The sequence below is a fragment of the Amblyomma maculatum genome, chromosome 8, assembly GCF_055883805.1.
Source record: "Amblyomma maculatum isolate TAMU_Amacu chromosome 8, ASM5588380v1, whole genome shotgun sequence".
NCBI lineage: Eukaryota > Metazoa > Arthropoda > Arachnida > Ixodida > Ixodidae > Amblyomma > Amblyomma maculatum.
In genome coordinates, this window is record NC_139351.1 from 128,928,504 (window position 1) to 128,949,126 (window position 20,623).

The window sequence follows — 20,623 nt, forward strand, 5'->3', positions numbered from 1 at the left end:
ATATGCATGTAATGCTGGAAAATCAAAACGGAGTTGAAAGGCCCATCTAAAAATATCGACAAAGTAGAAAAAGCGCACAATGAATAGGTATCCCCATTAGTCCTGTCCGCAACGCGCGACGGCGCCCCATCCGTTTCATATATGCTTATGACTAGCCAAAATGTTCGGTGGAGTCGGTGATGCCGCAGTGCGACTTCCGCACAGTACGTTCACAAGCAGCGAACCCCCATGCGAATTCGGTCAGAGGCCTCCACAATTCAATGTTACTAACGCTGTCCAGATTGCAGAGACAGTATTCATGGATCGTTTCTCGCGATTTTGTTGCCTAGAGGTACGAGGTGAACAGATGTCAAGGCCGTAGAACTAGTGTTTTTGTGTTTATTTTTTCCGGTCACACCCAAACTCATAATTTTAAAATTTAGGCACACATGTAATGATGGTTAGTCGGTGGTGTGGGATCTTATGAGCTCTTTAAACGTACTTGAGTCGGACTCCGCGAAATCACAAGTCTCCTCCGCGATTTTCCCATTTGTGTACGGAGTAGTACCGCTGGGTTTCCTGCAAACGAGTGGTGTCATCTGCGCTGTTGTCCACCACACGTAAATATTCTTATCAACGGTGACACCTAGCATTAAGAACACAATGCTATAATACTAATTCTGAACCATTAAAATCACCAACATTTTAAATTATCAAATTTTATTTGTGTATTTTTGTTACTGAGGGAACGTTCTAGAGTAACGTGACAATCCGTCGTTAGAAAAAGTTCACCACAGGAACATTCTTTCACTTGTGTATGTTTACTATACACAGTGGAATCGATTTAATATTTCTGCTATGCTCGATTTATTGACTTGAAAATTAAGTTTATTTTAATACGCAGAAAAGGAAATGATTTTTCATGCAGCTGCACTCTATACAGTGGTGCTATTCGCAGTTCACGTGGCCTTGTTAGTGACGCACGTCAAAATTTTCCGTCGTGCACAGGCAGACGCCAGCCCTATCCCTTGACCACATCTCCCCAATCTAATCCTTCCCCTCAGGGTTGTGCTGGCAGCCGCCATTCCGTACTTCAGCGCCATGTTCACCAGCAACCTGCGCGAGTCGCAGTCGCACCGGGTCTCCATCCAGGGCGTCGGCCTGCATCCCATGGAGCTCATAGTACGCTTCGCCTACACCGGGCATATCGAAGTGGACGAAAAAAACGTCTGCCAGATTCTGCTGGCCGCCAATATGCTGCAGGTGAGCGCGTCTCCTTTCATCTCTCCATCTCGCTTGCGGTTCTTTCTCTTCGGTACCACGATATACGGTCTTTGTAATCATCGCCTGCAGAAAAATGCCTCTGTGCAATGCAGCGCGATGACAGTGCAAGTTAAAGGCCCCGAGGTGGTTGCAATTATTACGCACCCGTCCAACGCGCCACATCTCTATCTTCCCTTTCACTCCCTTCTTTTCTTTACTCCTTACTTTACCTCTTCCCTCTCGGCACGGTTGAGGTGTCCTCTGAAAAGTGAGCAGTATGAGTAACTGTGCCCGTTTCTTTCCTCAAAACGAAGACTTCCTCGTCTTGTGGGCCGTCACTTTCAGTGAATGACACAGAGCTCCTAGTATCCATTAGGAGGCTCCTCTTTCTCACTCAATTAATTCGCTCTTTTGTTTTACTCCCTCTTTAGTATATATTCTATTGCAGCAGAGTTTGGGATTATCCACCCTTACGTGCATTGCGTGCCCATTGTTGTGCCTGGCCAAAGCCGCCTAGAAATTCAGCCGGACGCCAAACTTCTTCGGCGAACGCCTCCTTCACAAACTTGGATACTTCTCTGCAAAGCACCAATGCACTGGAGGCGAGCCGTACCAAAGGCACAGAAGCGACGTGTTTTAACATGCGCTGAACGTCCAGACAGCACGGCGCGCCGTGGCCCTGACGGTGAACCCCTTCTCGCCCCGCGGCATATTTGAAGCGAGAGCGCAGCAAGCTCTCCCATTGGCCCTGCGAAAGTGCTGCCGTCGGATTGGACCATTTTGAACGTCAACGGTTCTCAGCAACGGAGTCTCAAGTGCTTCCGTTCGAGACTCCGAGTGTGTGAGTTCGTCACTAGCGTCCATCGGGAGCAGTTCGCCCCCTGACAGTGCGGACGCGGCGGAATCTCCCCGGCCGTCGCTGCGCGAGAACAGTCGCGTATGGCTATGTTAGCTTTCGGCCCCAGAGCCGATCTTGTTGTGTAAATACATGTAAATAGTGTATAAAGCCTTTTCTTCATCTCACCAACGCCGACTCGGATTCATCGCTACCGCCCAGGAAGCTGACAGCCCTCGTTCACGAAACGGGTGACGAGCGCTGCGTTACCAGCTCCTTGGCACAACCCTGTTGACGGTGGGCTACTGTGTGATAACCCCACCGGCACAACATTGGTGGCAGCGGTGGGATTGACCGGCGTCAGGCACCTCGGCGCGGTGAGTACCTGAAGTTTCCCTCAAACGCCAGACTTCTCTAACACACAGGGTAGCTTAGAGAAAGGCTGAGCGTAGCATTGTGTTAACCTTGCGTGTTTCAAGCCTACAGGAAGTGTTTTGAAAACCAGGGGATGCTGAGAAGGGAATCAGTGTGAGAAAGGCTTGCGCATCTCTTGCTAGGAGCGAGATAGCGAACGGATAGTACACTATTCTAAAAAGGCAAACAACAAGAGGCCGGTGTAAAGATGGAGAGTTACAAGGTCAGAGAACTTCTCCAAATTTGTGATGAGTTGGGCATCGATTTGGGCTCAGCGAAAAGAAAAAAAGGATATTCTTGAGATCATGCAGGCAGAAGAAGTCACGGTTGAGGAAGCCGCAGAGGCCTGGGATGACATTCAAGAGAGAAAAGGGAAGGAGGAAGCCAAAAGGCAAGAACTCCAAAAGCGCGATGAACGTCGCGAGAAAGAAGACGCCCGCGTATGGCAACTGATGCAGCTGGAGGTTTCAGTACATAGAATGAGCGTGGAAAAGATTAAAGCTTTTAATGCCATTCATTGTAACGGTTCAATACCGCGAGACTGTCCACCACCGTTCCTCATCGCCGAGGATATGGCAGTGTATTTGGCAGATTTCGAGAATGTCTGCAGAAGTAAACGTTTCGAGAGAGATAGTTGGGCGCAGAAGTTGGTAGCTCTTCTCTCCGCTGAAGCGTCGGAAGAAATCAAGCGATTGGTTGGCGACCGCTTGAAAAATTACGATGAACTAAAAAAGTCATTGCTGATACGATATGAGATAACGCCTCAGGATCTTCGGAAAAGATATGAGCGCGAGAAACATTGTAACAAGGCATACTTTGATTTGGCCTATCAGTTGAAAGCCGCTGTAAGCGAATGGCTAGAAAGTCAGGAAGTCTCAGAGCAAATTGTGCTTGCACCAGAGAATGAGACACAACTTGGGGAAGCGGCCGAGCAAGGCGACCGCAGCAGCGAGTTGATCGAGCCTCGAACAGAAGTGGTTACCTTGGTCGAGCCACTGGCAGCTGAGACGGTTGGAGCCGACTCCATCGGCGAGAAATCCGCAGTGACACCGTCCTGCACGCCGCCTCACGTAGCTGTAAGCAATCCGATTGCACCAATCGAGAGTGAGGAACTGGCAGTAAATCAACCGCCTGACAACTCAGAAGCAGAAGTTGTCAAGCATGGCGGAGATGTAGTCAGGCTAGTAGACGACACATTGGCGATTTCCTCAGAAGCAGCAGTTGTACAGCGTGGCGGAGATGTAGTCAGGCTAGGAGACGACAAATTGGCAATGTCCGAAGTCAGAGTTGACGTAGATCATGACACACAGAAAAACGAAGTTGCGCTCATGGAAACTGCGCAGCCCACGAGTGGTGAACAGCGAAGGCAGGCCCATGACGCGGACGCTGTTGAGAACCACACCTGTGAAGTCGACAGCGAGCGACTAGACTGGAGCCATGAATCTTCCTGTCCTGACGCGCTCAATTGTATTGGCGAAAACAACCCTGGTGCGAACATGGACCTCACGCGATCCGAAACGCCCCAACTATCAGACGACCTTGATCATGCGCCGGTTAGCGCTGAGCGATGCGGCACACCGGCGGATCAGTGTAACTTGAGTGGCGAGCCTGCAGACGATATGCCTAGCTCGGGGGCTGGCGTGAGCGAGCCTTGTCCTTGTTCGGACGCGACTGGCAGTGAGTCATGCGCTGCTGGCCGCGATGCAGGCGCGGCGCCGCACTCCGACGATGTCGGCGCCATACTAGCTCCGGTTATCGGCAGCTTGAAAGAGCTGGCCCCAAAAAGAAAGCAAAAACTCAAGTGCCGCCGCCGAAAAGAGCGGAAAGGCAGGTGCATGAAAGAACGCTGTCACCGAAAGGTGAGAAAACGCAAACGATCGCGAAAGGAAAAGAAGCGGCGATCCCAGTGGCACAAATGCACCCGTGCTCTGAAAATGCGCGATTGGTGCGCTAAGCGTAAGGAACGAGACAGATCGTTCAACAAAGCGAGCAAATTGTGCACGTCTGTTCTTTCACACCCAAAGTGGAAAGAAAGGTCTCGTAGAGAAATGGACAGCAGAGGCTGTAGTGGAGGGAGGAGAGCCAGACCGCCCGAATACTGCTTCGCGTTCTGCCGCTTGCGGAAGAGAGCAGCACAATGCGAACTCGGATGCTTTGAGTCGTGCATTCGAGACATGGCTACCTTCGACGACCATTTCGTCGCTAACGGTAACTTTGTAGGCATATCGGGGCAAAATTGAATGACCTCCTTACTTCCTCAGTTGTGCTTTACGGTCCAAGTGATTTCAAGGGAAATTTTTCATTAGTGATTATTAATAATTTTCCTTGCTATTTAATGTACCATTAATGTGCAAAATTGTTGTTTGAACCTTGTGTACAGCATCCTACACTTGTCTCTTGTTGTAGTGGGAGCAAAAATGGGACAACAATTTAGCTAATTGAATTTGAAATTTTGACTCTGTCTGGTGTTTGACGGGTGACCGAGGGTACTTGCTTGTGTTGGGTGTTGCCTGTTGTCGGTCGGTTTTGCAAGCCGCAGAAAAGTCTACCGTTACCAGTGGCGAGTGGCAAGGGCATCGGAGCGACCCGAGCGAAGTTGATCGGCGTGCCCCGGCAACAAGGCTGTCGGCAGAGATCCTGACCTGGCGAATGGAACCCAAGGCACGTGAGGCTGCCTGGCGCCCGGACACTGTACGTGAGCTTGGAGGAACCTGGCGAACGAGCGCGCCTGGCATCCGAGCCACATGCGAGCAGCTCGTCTTCCCGGCGCATTGTCTGATGGCGGGGGTGCTGTTGTGCCTGGCCAAAGCCGCCTAGAAATTCAGCCGGACGCCAAACTTCTTCGGCGAACGCCTCCTTCACAAACTTGGATACTTCTCTGCAAAGCACCAATGCACTGGAGGCGAGCCGTACCAAAGGCACAGAAGCGACGTGTTTTAACATGCGCTGAACGTCCAGACAGCACGGCGCGCCGTGGCCCTGACGGTGAACCCCTTCTCGCCCCGCGGCATATCTGAAGCGAGAGCGCAGCAAGCTCTCCCATTGGCCCTGCGAAAGTGCTGCCGTCGGATTGGACCATTTTGAACGTCAACGGTTCTCAGCAACGGAGTCTCAAGTGCTTCCGTTCGAGACTCCGAGTGTGTGAGTTCGTCACTAGCGTCCATCGGGAGCAGTTCGCCCCCTGACAGTGCGGACGCGGCGGAATCTCCCCGGCCGTCGCTGCGCGAGAACAGTCGCGTATGGCTATGTTAGCTTTCGGCCCCAGAGCCGATCTTGTTGTGTAAATACATGTAAATAGTGTATAAAGCCTTTTCTTCATCTCACCAACGCCGACTCGGATTCATCGCTACCGCCCAGGAAGCTGACAGCCCTCGTTCACGAAACGGGTGACGAGCGCTGCGTTACCAGCTCCTTGGCACAACCCTGTTGACGGTGGGCTACTGTGTGATAACCCCACCGGCACAACACCATGCAGTGCGTTGTCAGTGGCACTTCCTCGTACAAGCTTGACGAACGCACAAAAAGCAGCTCTAAACGTCTGAAACCTGTAATCATGTCTTGCTTATGCGTTAGTGTCAAGTTTTCATGGCAGAATAGGGCTGCCATTGTATAAGGAGCTTGCATGAATCGATGCATGCTGGGTAATCCGCCATGTTGTTGTCGACAGTAGACGGCGGGCACCGAGTGCCTTTCGTTTTCGACCGAGCAAACACGCGGCGCCGCCCTCGTGCAAGATGTCGGCAGATTTCGGAGGAACGTCGACGCTGTGCTTGAAAGATCGGGTACGAAGAAATGCAAAGCAGTGCTGGTGAATCTATGCGCCTCGACATCGCCACATTCATGATACTTTCCCGGATTGGCGTCGATCTCCGTGTGTTGGCCCATTCGCGTCGCTAGAGGGATCCTTTGCCTTCTCGAACTCGTGCAGACGTACTTTTGGAATCAACCCGCAGTCGGTCTGTCCGATCGCGCCAGCATCGTCTGCGCGCATTACGCGACTATGCAGACGAGGCTGTGTAGCAGTGCCGTGCTGCGCCGTGTGCTGCCGACAACAACATGGCGTATTACACAGCATGCATCGCTTCATGCAAGCTTCCTATACTAATTGGGGGCGGGGGGCGAACAGCGCTAGCAAGTATTTTCTAGATAATATATCGGCTTGCTTTCGGTAAATACAGTTAGCTTGCGCACGAGTTTTGATTTTTTTTTTTTTTTTTGTGATCTATATTTTTTTAGTGCCCTAGCGGGTAAAGGTACTCGTAAATCTGTGCACTAGACATGTTAGTCGAATCAATATTACATGCAAAGTGGAGGGACGGCGTCAAGAAAAAGGCACTGAGTAAACGAGAGCATAGAACAAGGGGCCCGGATGCAATGGGACGACTTCTCCCGGTTCTGCTTTACTCAAGCGCCTTTTTCTTTCGCAGGTCAATCTAAGTGTAGGGGGTTTTCTCTAGCTGCTTCTTTTATCAGTGTGCCTTCTCTTTCCCCCGTGGTGTGGACAGCGCAAGTGACTCTCCGAGCGGCACCCTTCTAGGTGCAACGCGTAACAAACACCTGCTGCAGATTCCTCGAGTGGCAGCTGGACCCCTCCAACTGCATTGGCATCGCCGAATTCTGCCAGCAGCACCATATACGGGACCTCCAGGAGCGCGCTGAGCGCTTCGCTGAGCAGCACTTCTCCATGGTATGTGCAACTGTTTAGATCTTGGAAGGCTCCGCGGATGACCGTGCACGTTGCTTGGCGTCGGAGATGTGTGTGTGTGTGTGTGTGTGGGGGGGGGGGGGGGGGGTCTTTGTTTCTGCCTAAGAAAGGGGTTTTTGTTGGAGGACAAAATGCGCAGACAGCTATGCTGCAAGTATGCTAACCTGTGATCGTACATTTCCTGAGATGTTGCCTTAAAAAAAAAAAAAGAAAAAAAAGCTGCATGGTCACCAACATGATGCGGCGAACGTCAGCCCCAGCTGCATGCTTGCATGAAATGCCAAACCAAAATGATGCCTACGCTATCAAACGCGTCCACATCAATTTACTTTATCTTAGTAAATCAGAAGAGTGTCACCTTCGAAGGTTACAAACTATGTCATTTAATAATCTAGCAACACTTCACGCCGTTGAGCCCGAATCCTTTTCGGCGCAGTGCAGATTTTGTGGCCTTAAGGCAAACTTATAGCATATGGTATGGGATTGTCAACAAAATACCAGTATTGATGTAATAAATCAGTCAACGTGAGAAGGCTGGGACCTCGTGGAACAACGAGCCCTCGTCGAAAGAGCACGGACAGCGGCTTTTACCAACGGTGTCCCGGACTAGGGACCCGACCAGCCTTCCCTTAATCTAAGCCAATGTCAAAAATGTTTCGTCATCATCATTATCATCATTTATTAGTTTTCCCCCGCCACTTTATGTGGATGAGCCTCTCCCAATGTAAGAAGTCCTCGCTTTGCGATGGGATTCTTAGTGTGCTATTGGATGGACTGCTATTTCTGCCCACGTATAAACTGCTTGTGGAAGCATCCCGCTAATTCGTAATGTGAAACCTGACACTCTAGGCATAATTCAGACTTCATAACTCTATTGTTAGGCCCTTATTTTTCAAGGCGGTACAAGCACGTTCAGCACGCTGTACGCTATCCGCGTCACTCAATTCGCCTCCATGCAAGACTAGCTTCTACGTCCATTTAGCGGCAGCTCCATCATATGTTACTGTACTTGACATCGCCGCCTAGTTGTGCAGTTGAGCATACTGCTCATCGCAATTAAATCCGCAGTGTAAGACAGGTTGGCCGACGACGGGGCCAAAAATAGGGAAGCAGCGACTACAGCAGTAGTTTAGGTGGCCGAACGCGTCAAATATAGACAGCAGTCCGCATTTACTTGGCGCGATACCTGTATGAAAAATGGAAATGGTTCGCTCAGTAATTTCTGCTACGATGACCGACTAGTTCTGTTAACCGACACTGTGGTTATATTATAATACTATATGGTAATCAGTGACAGTAACTCTATGGCCTCCTAGTTGCATGGTCACGAAATGGTGACAAACCCTAATTCGCCTCGTTGGCTGCCGTGACCCCCTCTTGGATGGTACCGCAGGCGGCCGCATGGCGGCGACATCTACCGTGCGAAAAAAAGAAAAAAATCCTAGCATGGTGACAGCCGCCATCACCCCGTTTCAAAAGGGACTCGCATCCATCCGTATCGCGAATAGGGTGTTAAAACAGGTTTTTCGGTTGTCCGTACTGTCATCCAACAGCGCAGAAACAGCAAGACAAAAAACTGATTCTTCCTTCGTTTATGCGTTGTTTAACCAGAAATGCCATAGAGACAACATATTATTTCCAACTCCGGGCTGCTTTGTGCACCTTGGGTTACCAACTGTGCTTCCTCGGCGTCGTCTTACTCTTCACGGGGCCGTCCTATGTATCTGACACTTGCACAGTACAAGGTTTACACATCAGTCCAAGGTATTCAGCTTAGACCAGCAAAGCGGTGCTCTCTTTGTCTCATATGATAGCGTGGCTCTTGACTGCAGGTGTGCCGGCTGGACGAGTTCCTGTCCCTGCCGTGGGTGCGCCTATTCGAGCTGTTGCGCAAGGATGCGCTGAACGTGCACAGCGAGAGCGAGGTGTATGAGGCACTGGTGCGCTGGGTGCGCCACGACGAGCGGCGGCGCGCAGTAGACCTCGAGAGCGCCTTGAGGAAGGCGGTGCGATGCCACCGGCTCGCGCCCAGCTTCCTGCGTCGCCAGCTGGCCCACTGCGCGCTGCTGCGAGAGAGGCCCGCATGTGCCGACTACCTGGCCGACGTCATACGGGTGTGGTGCACATTAACTGCTCCCCTGCTGCAAATCACTGTTCATGCGCACTCTGTCCTGCGTATTGGCTTACCCAAGTTGAATAAATGGGCGAGAAAAGCGCTTACACAGAACGGAGCAGGAGGGGTGTAAACACGATGAAACAGAATCAATCTGCCTGAAGAAGATAGCCTTTCAGTAAAATATGTGGAAACAAACCTATTTATAAGTATTCTTTGTAGTGAGCACCCACAAAGAGGAGAGCCCATTCATAGCCATATGAATCATGTTACGACACTGCCCTAATAGTGTCCCTCATTCGTCTCCGTCCTGGATAAGCGCGTTTAACGCGACAACCTTAAAGATCCCGTTATCCGAAAAATCCCGCGTGGGCGAAAACTCACGGGCGTGGGCTCTGGCAGATGGTGGCTGGCGGGCATTGTTCGGTCGTATTATTTTGAGATGTCACGTGACCGCATATAATCACCGAGTTGGCAGACGCTACCAGCTCGGGCTTCGCCTTTGAGGTGTGAGGGTGAAGACCAGCTCTCAAGGACCATTGGATGCTGACATAACAGCACCAGCTAGTTTGACGTTGACTTCGATGTCTGCACAAGGTAGCCTTTCACACAATATTATAGCCTGTATGCTAAAGAGTGATTAAGCGAGCAGCTAAGTGCATGTTCTTGAACGAGGATTCGCAAGGGAAGCCACGCCGGGAGTGATGGGCAAGGGGAAGCGTTAACACTTTCGCGTCATGCCCTTAAAGGCAGAGCTTATAAGCCCCCCCCCCCCCCCCCCCACACACACACACGCACACACATTTGTGTCACCCATAATCCATGCACCGATTAGCGCCTCAATTCACCTCGCTGAAGTGACCAGTTTGACATCTGCATTGTCGCAGGGGTCACACCATTTAATATTTGAACCTACATTTCTTATTACACTCTTGACGAAAACCTCAGCGCTTGAAACGCAGGGAGCAAGAAGCATGCCCCGACTTCCCCGAAGCCTGGGCTAATCTGGAACATTCTTCTGCTGACCCGATTACGATAAATCCACCCCTCAAAATGATGGACCAACTAGCCTTAATGACGCTGGCGCCGGATATCATTGATGATCAGTATTTAGCGTCTGCCGTTGGATTAGTTTTTCATTTCGAAATTGAATTTAGTAATCTCTGTTTCAAGTGCTCCAGCTTTCATCATCCTAGTCCACCATTGCTATACTTGGACCATTGCACTTTGTTACCTATCGTCGCCGGACATATTTTACGCGATTGTTTGTGACCTTTACTCCCACCTTGTAGGACCTGACCCTGTACCGGGACTGCGACTGCTGCGACGAACGCAGCCCCGGTGTTCCCTCACTGCTGTACGTGGCCGGCGGTTACCTCCGCCGTTCTCTCAGCTCCGTGGACTGCTTCAGCGCCGAGTCCCAGCTGTGGAGCGCACTTCCCCCGTTGCCCCAGGAGAGGAGCGGCCCGGGAGGAGTTTTCCTGTCCGGCCTGCTCTACGTGGTTGGCGGTCGCGTGCTCAGGCCCCCGCGGGAGCTGGGCGAAGACGTAGCCGTCGTCCACTGCTACGACCCGGCGCGCAATGAATGGAGCGAGCGCTGCCCAATGCAAGTGCCGCGACATAGGCTAGGCGTCGCCGTCCTGGACGGCCTGCTCTACGCCGTCGCTGGATCGCACGGAACCAACTGCTTAAGTAGTGTCGAGAGGTGAGTGGTTCAGGCAGGTACTCAATGCAGACGCGATGCCATATCGGTAGATCCCGCCGCTTTCATGAGCTGGTAGTTGGCGAGCACTGTGAAACTCTGCTTCCAGGCATTTCTTTCGCCAACAAAACAAGAGTTGGTCTTTCGTACTGAAGGATTCAAGCTAAGTGGCGCAAAAAGACGTGAACACGGACAGACGAGGCGCGCACTTTCAATCTGCCTTGAAGGATGTGGTGTTAATTTTTACATAAAAGAAAATGAAAAAAAAAAATGAAGCAATTGACAGATAAAATAGATAATATAAGCAGATAAAAAATTGAAAAGCGCTGCAGAATCTGCATTGGAGTAATGCGAAAGCACGGATGCTGCTGTTGGTTGCTTCTGGTTGCTTCTAGTTGCTTAATTCACTTCTTGTTTATCCATTCTAGTCTTCGGTATTTTCAACTAACGCGCCAATCCCTTCTATGCCCTTTTTTCGTCTCTACTTCCGGTTGCGTGACCTCACGTCCTCGACGTCACCCTAACTGACAGCCTTAATTAACTACTTTAGTCTTTGGTACTTTCAAATTGCGTGCCAATACCTTACTGTCCTTTTTTGGCTCGACTTCAGGTTGCGTGACGTCACATCCCTGACTTCACCTTAACTGTCTGATTTAATGAACTTTTTTGGTATTTGATATATTCAAATGTGGCCCCAAGCCATTGGTTAATGAGACCAGTTTCGCCTTTAATTTTACATTTCTTGCCTCTAATTAATTACCTGATTAACTTATAGGTATAATTATTTTTACGGACACAAGATTACGGCAGCCTCTATTGATTGACACCTCTCATTAACCTCTACCACTTTTCAATTACAACTGCTCAAAATCACTCACAATTACAACTGCGGTCTGCGGACAGAAATCTGTGAACATGCGAAGTAATGCTTTCGCATAAATAAACAACAGTCATATTTATTTTCTGCATATAAAGCGCAATATCCTTCCAAATAAATAAGTTGAAAGTACGCCCTTCGTTTTTTTTTTTATACCACTTAGTGCGGTTGCTTCAGTATCTCCTTCGCCCATGTGCTGTCAGAACCATCTAGACTCCAGGTGCTTGTGATACTGCCCGTGTATACGGACTCCCTGTCTATTATGTAGTACTCTCTGTGTACCATTTCACTGCATAGGAGGAGGAGGAGGAAACAACTTTATTTAACGCATTGCATTAAGCGTTAAGAATGTCCTGGGCCAGGGTCATCAAGGCCAACTGATCTTGCAGCTGGTCACTGCATATGTACTATATGTTCACTGTCTGTGCCTGCCTGATGGCCCGGGTCCCTCGCCTCTACAGAAGTCAAGCCCACTCCCTGCATCTGGGACATGGTGTACGACTATTTAGGCGAGGACGCAGCACGGGCGACGCACTGCTGGACGCAAGTGACCAGATAAAGTACCAGCCACGCCCCTCTGAAAGGGGCCGCTGATCGCAACGCCAGCGTCGACGTAGCGGTAAAACTTTGTCGAAAGAAAAATCATTCACGAATGGTGCCGTTGCCGACATCGCACGGCGCGTTTCTGCCGCACAAGCCGCCTGTTTCACTGTCATCGCCTACAGTATCACAGTAGAGCTGGGTGCGATTTTGCTCCAGCGGAGCGGCATAAGCGAAGGTCAGAACGATTCATTTGTGTGTTAATAGTATTGAGGCTGTTTATTCCTAACAACACAGCGAACAAAAGGTTGGTGTCGCACTTTATGTTGCAGTGCGGTGGAGTGAAGAGCACATCAGCCGGCCATTGAGTCATGGTTATTCCATCGTAAGCGCCCTGAAGAACTATAGTTACCTCACTTTATTTAGCATAAATAGGCCAAGAAAACTGCACAAAGCGTATCGCAAAATATGCCCAAGTTCGATTATACGAACGGGAGAAAATATAAAATACTTAAGGGTCTTTTTTTCTTTACCAAAGAAAAATGCGACAATGCCCCCCTCCCCTTACCGATAAGTTAATGGCGCCAAAACAACACGCACACACACAAGAAAAGAATGGGACAGAGCGCCATTTCATGTTCAAATATTTTACATTTAATTGTCTATCTGTATTACATCTATCCGACTCTTAATCCACACACTATTCAACTTTGGGGCTGAACCAATTACCACATTTTGGGCGTGTGGGCTAAGTGCCAAATTTTGGGAGTAGGCCAATTGACAGCGTTAGGAGGTCCTTGGGAAGGTTAATACCTTGTGACCTTGATGACACCACGACCCTCTCGACCATTCAGGAAACTTCGTTCCAGAGCAGTTCGATGAGTTTGCACTGACAAGAACTTAAGTCTGTCTCATAAAAACAAAAAAAAAAAAAAACGAATTAGCGGACAAATCACTACTGAATGAACGAACGTGGTGAGCAAGCGAACGAACTTACTTGAACGAATGGTCTGTACGAAAACGAACAAATGCTGCAGGAATTTAAGGAATAAAGTAAACTGTGAACTAGGGAACAAACCAGGATTAAACAAGTGAGGGGGGAACTAACCCACGAACCAACGAGGAAACGTCAAAGAACAAACGAAACGAGTGGCGATATACTATATTTGGTAGTCGAGGCGCCGTCCTTTATTTCCTGCTTGAGGTTCAAATAACGAGCCAAAAATATGTAATGCGGCAAAATTATATTTTCCCCATCATCGGCCAGAGTTCCCGAGATAATGGCCTTCAAGAAGAAAAGCAATACCGACGTCTATGTTACAGTCCGCTGAACAAGCTGCCACCTTGCATAGACGAAATAAAGGACTTTATCTGAGACCGGCGCGGGCTGCTGTGTCTGGGTAATCCCCACCGATGTATTATTGCACTGTTGGCGCTGTCGCCGCCATTTTGTTGCACATGGAAAACAGGCCAGGCGCACGTATAGTCAACTCATTGCTACGTGTACCCGTCTGCGCCGCTGAATCTGCACGTTGGACAGCAAAATGGCGTGGTCGTGACGTCGTATGAACATCGCCCTGTGACTGAATTGTTTCATTGGAGCCGTTTTGGTCTTTGTAGCCGAACGATGGCTCTGATGTCAAGGTCACATAAGGAGTGGTGGAAGTGCAGTATGTTGTTGTTGTGGCTGTAGGAAGAAGAGAAAATGCACGGGCCTGCTACTGGCTCTGTAGCTGAGTCACCTCCACTGCCTCGTGCAGACAGAAGAGAAAATAGAGAAGAAAGAAAAGGGAGAGAGTAGTAGTAAAAAAACATTTATTTTAACAGAGGAGTTCGGGGCACGCAGGCCCCTGGGCCCCCGCACGGCCCCACTACACTGAAACGTTCATGTTCCTACGGTTCATGACGTCGGCAGCTCGGTCTGTGGCGGTCTTTTGCCGGACCGGGTCCTCAGAGCGTAGCAGGGTCTCCCATTCCATTTTAGGAAAACGTAGCGCAAAGAAGACAAGGACAAAAAGAGAAGGAAACACACACGAGCGCTTACTCACAACTGATTTTTTATTCGAAAAGCAAACAGAATATATAGGATACAAGATATTATCAAATACATCTAATAAAGTGGTGAGATTGACAAGAAATTGACAAAAACCACCTCACCACCATTCCTCCCAGGTGGTGAGGTGCTCCGACCCCGCGGGGGAGGATCCGCCGGGCATTGGAGTAGAATGTGGGCGAGGGTGGCAGTTGCGTGGTTGCAAAGGGTGCAGGAGGGGTCGGTGAGAGTGGGGTGATAACGGGACCTAATGTAAGGGGATGGAAGGGTTCGCGTCTGGAGGCCACGCCATAGTGTTTGGTGGTGATTGCTGAGGGAGGAGTGAGGTGGGGGTAGATCTGTCTCTCGACCCGGTAGGCCTGAGTCATCTCTTTAAACGTGTGCATGCGCTCCCGGGAGAACTCCGACGCGGGGACCGCCTGTGCCCGGCGTATTAGACCTCAGGCTAAGCTGTTGGCGGCCTCAGGGTTCCCAGAGTGCGCTGGCACCCAGATAAGCTCCACGTGGCGGGGCGGGTTGGCAGTGGGCGAGGTCAGTATGCAAAAAGCAGAAACATGAACTAAGACGCGCGCCGCAACAACAGCCGTCGTCCACCACCGAAACGGTGGCGGGGGCAATGGCGGCCTACAACAGATAAAAATTCTGTGGCAGGCTAGCCCCCGCCACAAGCGGCGGTGACCTACCTGTCCCATCAGGGGAGTACACGAGCTGCTTTCTTCGCTGTCATTTTGGCTCGTCAGGCATGCTGGCTAGATAGCGATATATAGTTAACCAAAGCGACGTTTTTAAAAAGTCATTATATCCCAGTATTTATTACCCACGTGATAATTGGTTCACGGGAAAGGAAAGAAGGGGTGGCTGCTCCTGTCCCTACTGGGACAGGTATCACAGCCTCTTGCGGCGGGTGCTAGCCTGCTACCATATTTTTATCTGTTGTATAGGCTGTAATTGCACGCTCTACCGTTTCCGTGGTGGACGACGGCTGTTTGCGACGTGCGTCTTTATATTCCTCTTCTTTTTCTCTGTTTTCTATTTTCTCTTCTGTCCGCACGAGGTGGTGGTGGTGGTGGTGGTGAAAACGTTTATTTCATATTGGGAGGTTTGACGCGGAGCCTTAAGGGCTTCGGCCTTATAATATTTGGTGGAGACCCTAGTCAGGGACCCTATTGGCGGTTTCCGCCGCCCGCGCACGCCGCGTTAAGGCCCTTTGGGCCTGTAGGTCGCATCAGCCTAGCAGGGTCGCCTCCCAGTCCTCCCGGGAAGGGTTAGGGATGGGGGGAAGAGATGGGTTTTGTTGGCAGGCCCATACCATGTGGTAAGTGTCAGCCACCTCCCCACAGTACTGTCACTATCCAGTGAATTGTGAGTCAAAATGTTTAAGTACTGCCGGGCACAGCATTGTGTTAGTGAAGAAGCGCAGGAGCAGCCTCTAGTTCGCTTTTCCTAACCCTTTGCAGGGGTTAGGGTATTTGCGACGCGAGGTTGGATAAAAAATTACAATATCTTTGAATGTGTAGGCCGGATTGGAATCGATGTCCTCAGCCGATTCGAGTCCCGAGGAAACTGCCCGGAGAGAGAGCGCGCGGGCGGCTGCCTCGTTCCCTGCAAGACCCTGGTGGCTAAGAGCCCAGACGAGATATCGGCACGCGGGGTCCGTGTCCCGACAGCAATTTTGAAATATTCTATAGGCTGAGGGGGTGGTCCACCCTTGGGCGACGTTCCGACAAGCCCCTCGTGAGTCGGTGATGATATATTTAGAAGTGTGGTCTGAGGCGGCGAGTGCAATGGCTACCTCTTCAGCGTGTGTTATAGATTTGGCCTTGAATGTAAGGCCATCGACTGTGTTCCCGTTGTGAACGACAGCGGCCGTGTACCAGCCCCCCGGATGGGGGCCCGAGGCATCCACGTAGAACACACCTGATTTGTTGCCATAATTGCGGGCCAAGGCGTCCGCCCGCGCCAGGCGCCGCCCATTCTGGTCTTCTCGTGACATGTTGGCAGGAAGAGGCCGCACTCTGAGGGCGCGTCTCCAGAGTTCTGGGATGCGGAGCCTCTCCTCTGTGAACTGTTTATGTTGAATGTTCAGCCGGGCAAGAAGGCGGCGACCCGACACTGTCAGTGTGAGGCGGGTATATTGGTTCATCAAATGTGCTTCCCGAAGCTCCCTGAAAGTGTTCACCGCCCCTAGGGCCATGAGCCGACTGTTGGAGGTGGAGATTGGGAGGTCGAGGGCACGTTTCATGATTTTTCGGAGGATCACCTCAAGGATCCTCCTCGTGCTTCCGCAAGTGGAGGTAAGGAGTCGAATACAGGATTCGACTGGTTACGAAGGCGTTTGCCAGCCGCAAGGCATCCTTACTTCGCAACCTCCCGCGTTTGTTACGACACCCGGCGGACCATACGGCCCACCTGGTCCCCCACTTGGCGGAGCTTGGCTAGTGTTGTGTCAGGGCGTCTTTGGTGATGGATGAAGAGACCGAGTACTCTGATCTCTTTTGATTCATGAATTGGACCGCTCGCAAGCGACAGCGAGATTTGTGTACTGCATCTCTGAGAGGGGCGGAGATGCACAAACTGTGATTTCTGGGGGAACATTGAAGACCACAGCGCCGGGCATAGCGGTCCACTATGCTCGCCGCTGTTTGCAGGCAGGTTTCAATGTCGCCCACACTGCCCTGCGTTGCCCATAGGGTGATGTCGTCGGCGTAGAGCGCGTGCTGCACGCCTTCGACCTCAGCCAGCTGGGCCGGTATACGCATCATGGCAATGTTAAAAAGCAGCGGGGAGAGAGGAGCGCGTTCCTCCACCATTGGGAGCGGACGTGCGATTCATGGGCTCCGCTGACAATCTTCGATTGCGGCGGATTAGAATACTGGATCACCATATATTTAGCATCCACGGGTTGCCTTCAACACCTGACATCGCCTGATACCACCAGTGAGCCTGTGAGTGCCACATTTTCGGCTGTCTGACTTCTCGCTACCCCGTGAAGAGCGCTAACCCTAACGGCCAAGGGGTTGGGGTGCCTTACCGCCGCGGAGACGCCGGTGCGCCCGCGGATGCGCGGCATAGCGTTCGCGCAACGCGGGTCTAACGACGCTCGCCAGTGAGTGCTCCCGCTTCATTGATGACTACCATGACCACGATGAATTCTCTAAGAGGCTACGACCCGACGGAGATGGACTTCACTCTTGTACCAACATCCCAGCAGCAGCTGATGCCCCCGCAGGATCTCCCGAAGGAAGACAACAGCCATGGCTGGAACATATGGTCCCGGCGCAACGACAGAGCGGCGCAAGCTAAATCCACGCCTCCCAAGAAAGAGCAGGGGAACAAAGAACACCGAGAGCCTCCTGCACCGAGACCTCCGCGTCTACCGAGTCTCAGGAATTTTCCATACAAAGTCATCATCCGACCTAAAACCACGGTGGATCTGCAATCTGTGGCTCCACGCTCCTACGATCTCGAATTAGGGATCCAAGCAGCCCTCAACACCCCTCTACAAGAAAAGCCAACGCTGCGCGTTGTTAGCCAGCAGAACATTATAATGGTGTGTACTCACTGTGAGGAAGACGCGTTCCGCCTCGCCAAGCTTAATTGTCTGCACCTCGACGGCAAGAGTATAACGGTCACCGCTTATGTTGCCTTGCCAGATGATGTCTGCAGGGGTGTCATACATAATATCAAGCCTGAAGTGAGTGATGACTCTATCTTCCAAGACGTGTCCTCACCCAGCCATTCCATCCTGGGAGCGCGCCGACTGGGCAAGACTACGTCGGCAGTCATCGTCTTCGCCGGGCAGAAGGTTCCCTTCACGGTCAACTACGGGTGGTCAGAGCGCCGCTGCTACATCTACCGGAAAACAAGGGCGGCTTGTATCAACTGTGGAACGCCAGGTCACCGAGCAGATGTCTGCCCGAAACCCAAGGGGGCTGCTTGCCAAACCTGTGGAACGCCGAATCCAGATGAGACGCACGAGTGCACACCCGTTTGCGCGCTGTGCAAGGGCCCGCACAAGACTTATGCAAGAGACTGCAAGGAGAAATTCCAGAGACCGCTGAACAAGAACGCTAGTGCCGCGTCATCAAACGCGGCATCAACAACGAAACTTGAAGATGAAGAAGATAGGAGCAGGCCAAGGCAGAAGAAGCAGCCTGCACAGCGACACAGAGGAGCGTCGTCATCAGTCTCCCGCTCTCGTTCCGCCTCCCGCGGCCGTTCCAGCTCAAGACGCCGGGCAACAGGCTCCACCCAGAACGCTAGTCACGTGGAGGCGGGTAAAGAACAAGGGAAAGAGAACCTCATCAAGACCACCGGGGTGCCGAAGAAGACGTCCTCGGGTCAGCTTTCAGATTCGAAGGTGAGCTTTGCAGAGTGGCCTCCCCTCCCCTCGTCCTCCCCTCAGAATAACACGGAGTTGGCAGCACTCAAAAAAGAGATAGAAAGTCTGAAAAAACAAGTCAGTGCTTTAACAATCCAAAACCAAGAGCTTAAGCGAGCTACTACTAGCGCAATAACCCCGGTAACTCAGCCGACTCCTCAAAACCAAAAACAGCAGGTAGTACCTAGCTCCCAGCCCGCCTTAGGCGAGGTCTATCAACAAATTATCCAAGAACTGAGGTCCTTCAAGGAGGAGTTTCAAGCTTTTCCAATTTACGTGAACGCCCAATTCCAAGAAATTCGAGAGCAGATTGCAAACAACCGACGATACACGGAGACGGCAATTTCTGCACTTCGGAAGGAACATGCGTATAAAAGACATAAGTCGAAATTCGCTCGTACAATGCAAGTGGACGAGCCATCCGATACGGATTCAACATGCCAGCCAAACCTAGAGTAAAGATCTGGCAGTGGAACTGCCGGGGATACAGGAGAAAGCAGGCTGCTCTAAATCTACTTATATCTCAGGAGTCTGACCCACCGGCAGCTATCCTAATTCAAGAACCCCACCTAATACCTATTAAACTCCAAGACTATGTCACCTACCAGCACGACCAGTTAACTGCCACGTTAGTGCACAAATTATACACTGCCATATTGCACGACCCTTTCGAGCCGGATATTGCGCACTGCTATATAACTATTCTTCCTCTCCAAAGAGGAGCGGCAAGCACGCACGTATTGAATGTATACAGCCCTCCTAAAGACAGGCACGCAAAATTGGGTTCCCTCATAAAGAAATTTCTGACATCAGTGGGCCATTCCCCCTGCGTGATTGGGGGCGACTTCAACGCACCACACCCTTCATGGGGCTACCCGGCAGCGACACCAAAAGGCAGAAAACTGGAAGAAGTAGTGACGCAAGAAGGGTTATCGACCCTCACCGATCCCACTTACCCTACGAGGCTGGGAAACAGTGTCAGTAGAGATACGTGTCCTGACCTGACGTTCACCAAGAACATACAAAGCGCCATTAGGAAGAATACCGAACAGCACCTGGGAAGCGATCACTTCATACTCTCTCTGGAGATAAGCACAAATGCGTGCAAGCGCAAAATAGGTATCGCAAGAGTTACGAACTGGGACAGGTGGAGAAAGGCCCAGACATCTCCTGCAAACCCTATTACCGACCTAGAGGAATGGGTTAAAGATGAGGTGTACACTTTGAAAGCCTTTACAAAAGAGGTCTGCACGACAGAGGACTGCCCAGCGGTCGATACGCACCTTCTACATTTATGGGAAGCGAGGCACTCATTGACAAAGAGATGGCGCAGACAGCGGCTTAACCGCAAACTCAAGAAAAAAATAGAGGAGATAAACAAAAAGGCAGAATCCTATGCCATATCCTTAGCCAGACAGAACTGGAATTCGCTCTGTGATGGTATTCAGGGGAAGCTAGGGGTGTCAAAGACTTGGAAGCTCCTACGTGTCCTAATCGACCCCAGCAGCAGCAAGTCGGCCACTAAAGACAGGCTCACGAAGATCGTACACGCCACCCCGGGTACGGACACAGAGTTGATGGAAAAGCTCAAGACCAGGTATCTGTGCACTGACCAAGTCGTGGAACAGCCGGAGTATTCTGGGCTGCCGAATCCCGAGCTGGACATCCCACTCACGAAAGAAGAAATAAAAGCAGAAATCGCGGCCATGAGAAAAAATGCAGCTCCAGGTCCAGATCAGATAACAGCGAAGCTCTTATTTA

The 20,623-nt window shown here is 51.0% G+C and overlaps 1 protein-coding gene across 4 annotated transcripts in view; it reads left to right on the top strand.

Annotated features, from left to right (window-relative positions):
* LOC146182547 (kelch-like ECH-associated protein 1) overlaps window positions 1-20,623 on the top strand; it is an 81,914-nt gene that overhangs the window by 20,795 nt on the left and 40,496 nt on the right. For 3 of the 4 annotated variants that reach the window (XM_084577670.1, XM_084577672.1, XM_084577673.1), the window contains 4 exons: window positions 1,044-1,242; window positions 7,029-7,178; window positions 9,029-9,310; window positions 10,602-11,014. In XM_084577670.1, the coding sequence (XP_084433796.1) occupies window positions 1,044-1,242; window positions 7,029-7,178; window positions 9,029-9,310; window positions 10,602-11,014 (1,044 nt within the window). The remainder of the gene's footprint in view (window positions 1-1,043; window positions 1,243-7,028; window positions 7,179-9,028; window positions 9,311-10,601; window positions 11,015-20,623) is intronic. The other variant, XM_084577674.1, reaches the window with a different exon arrangement.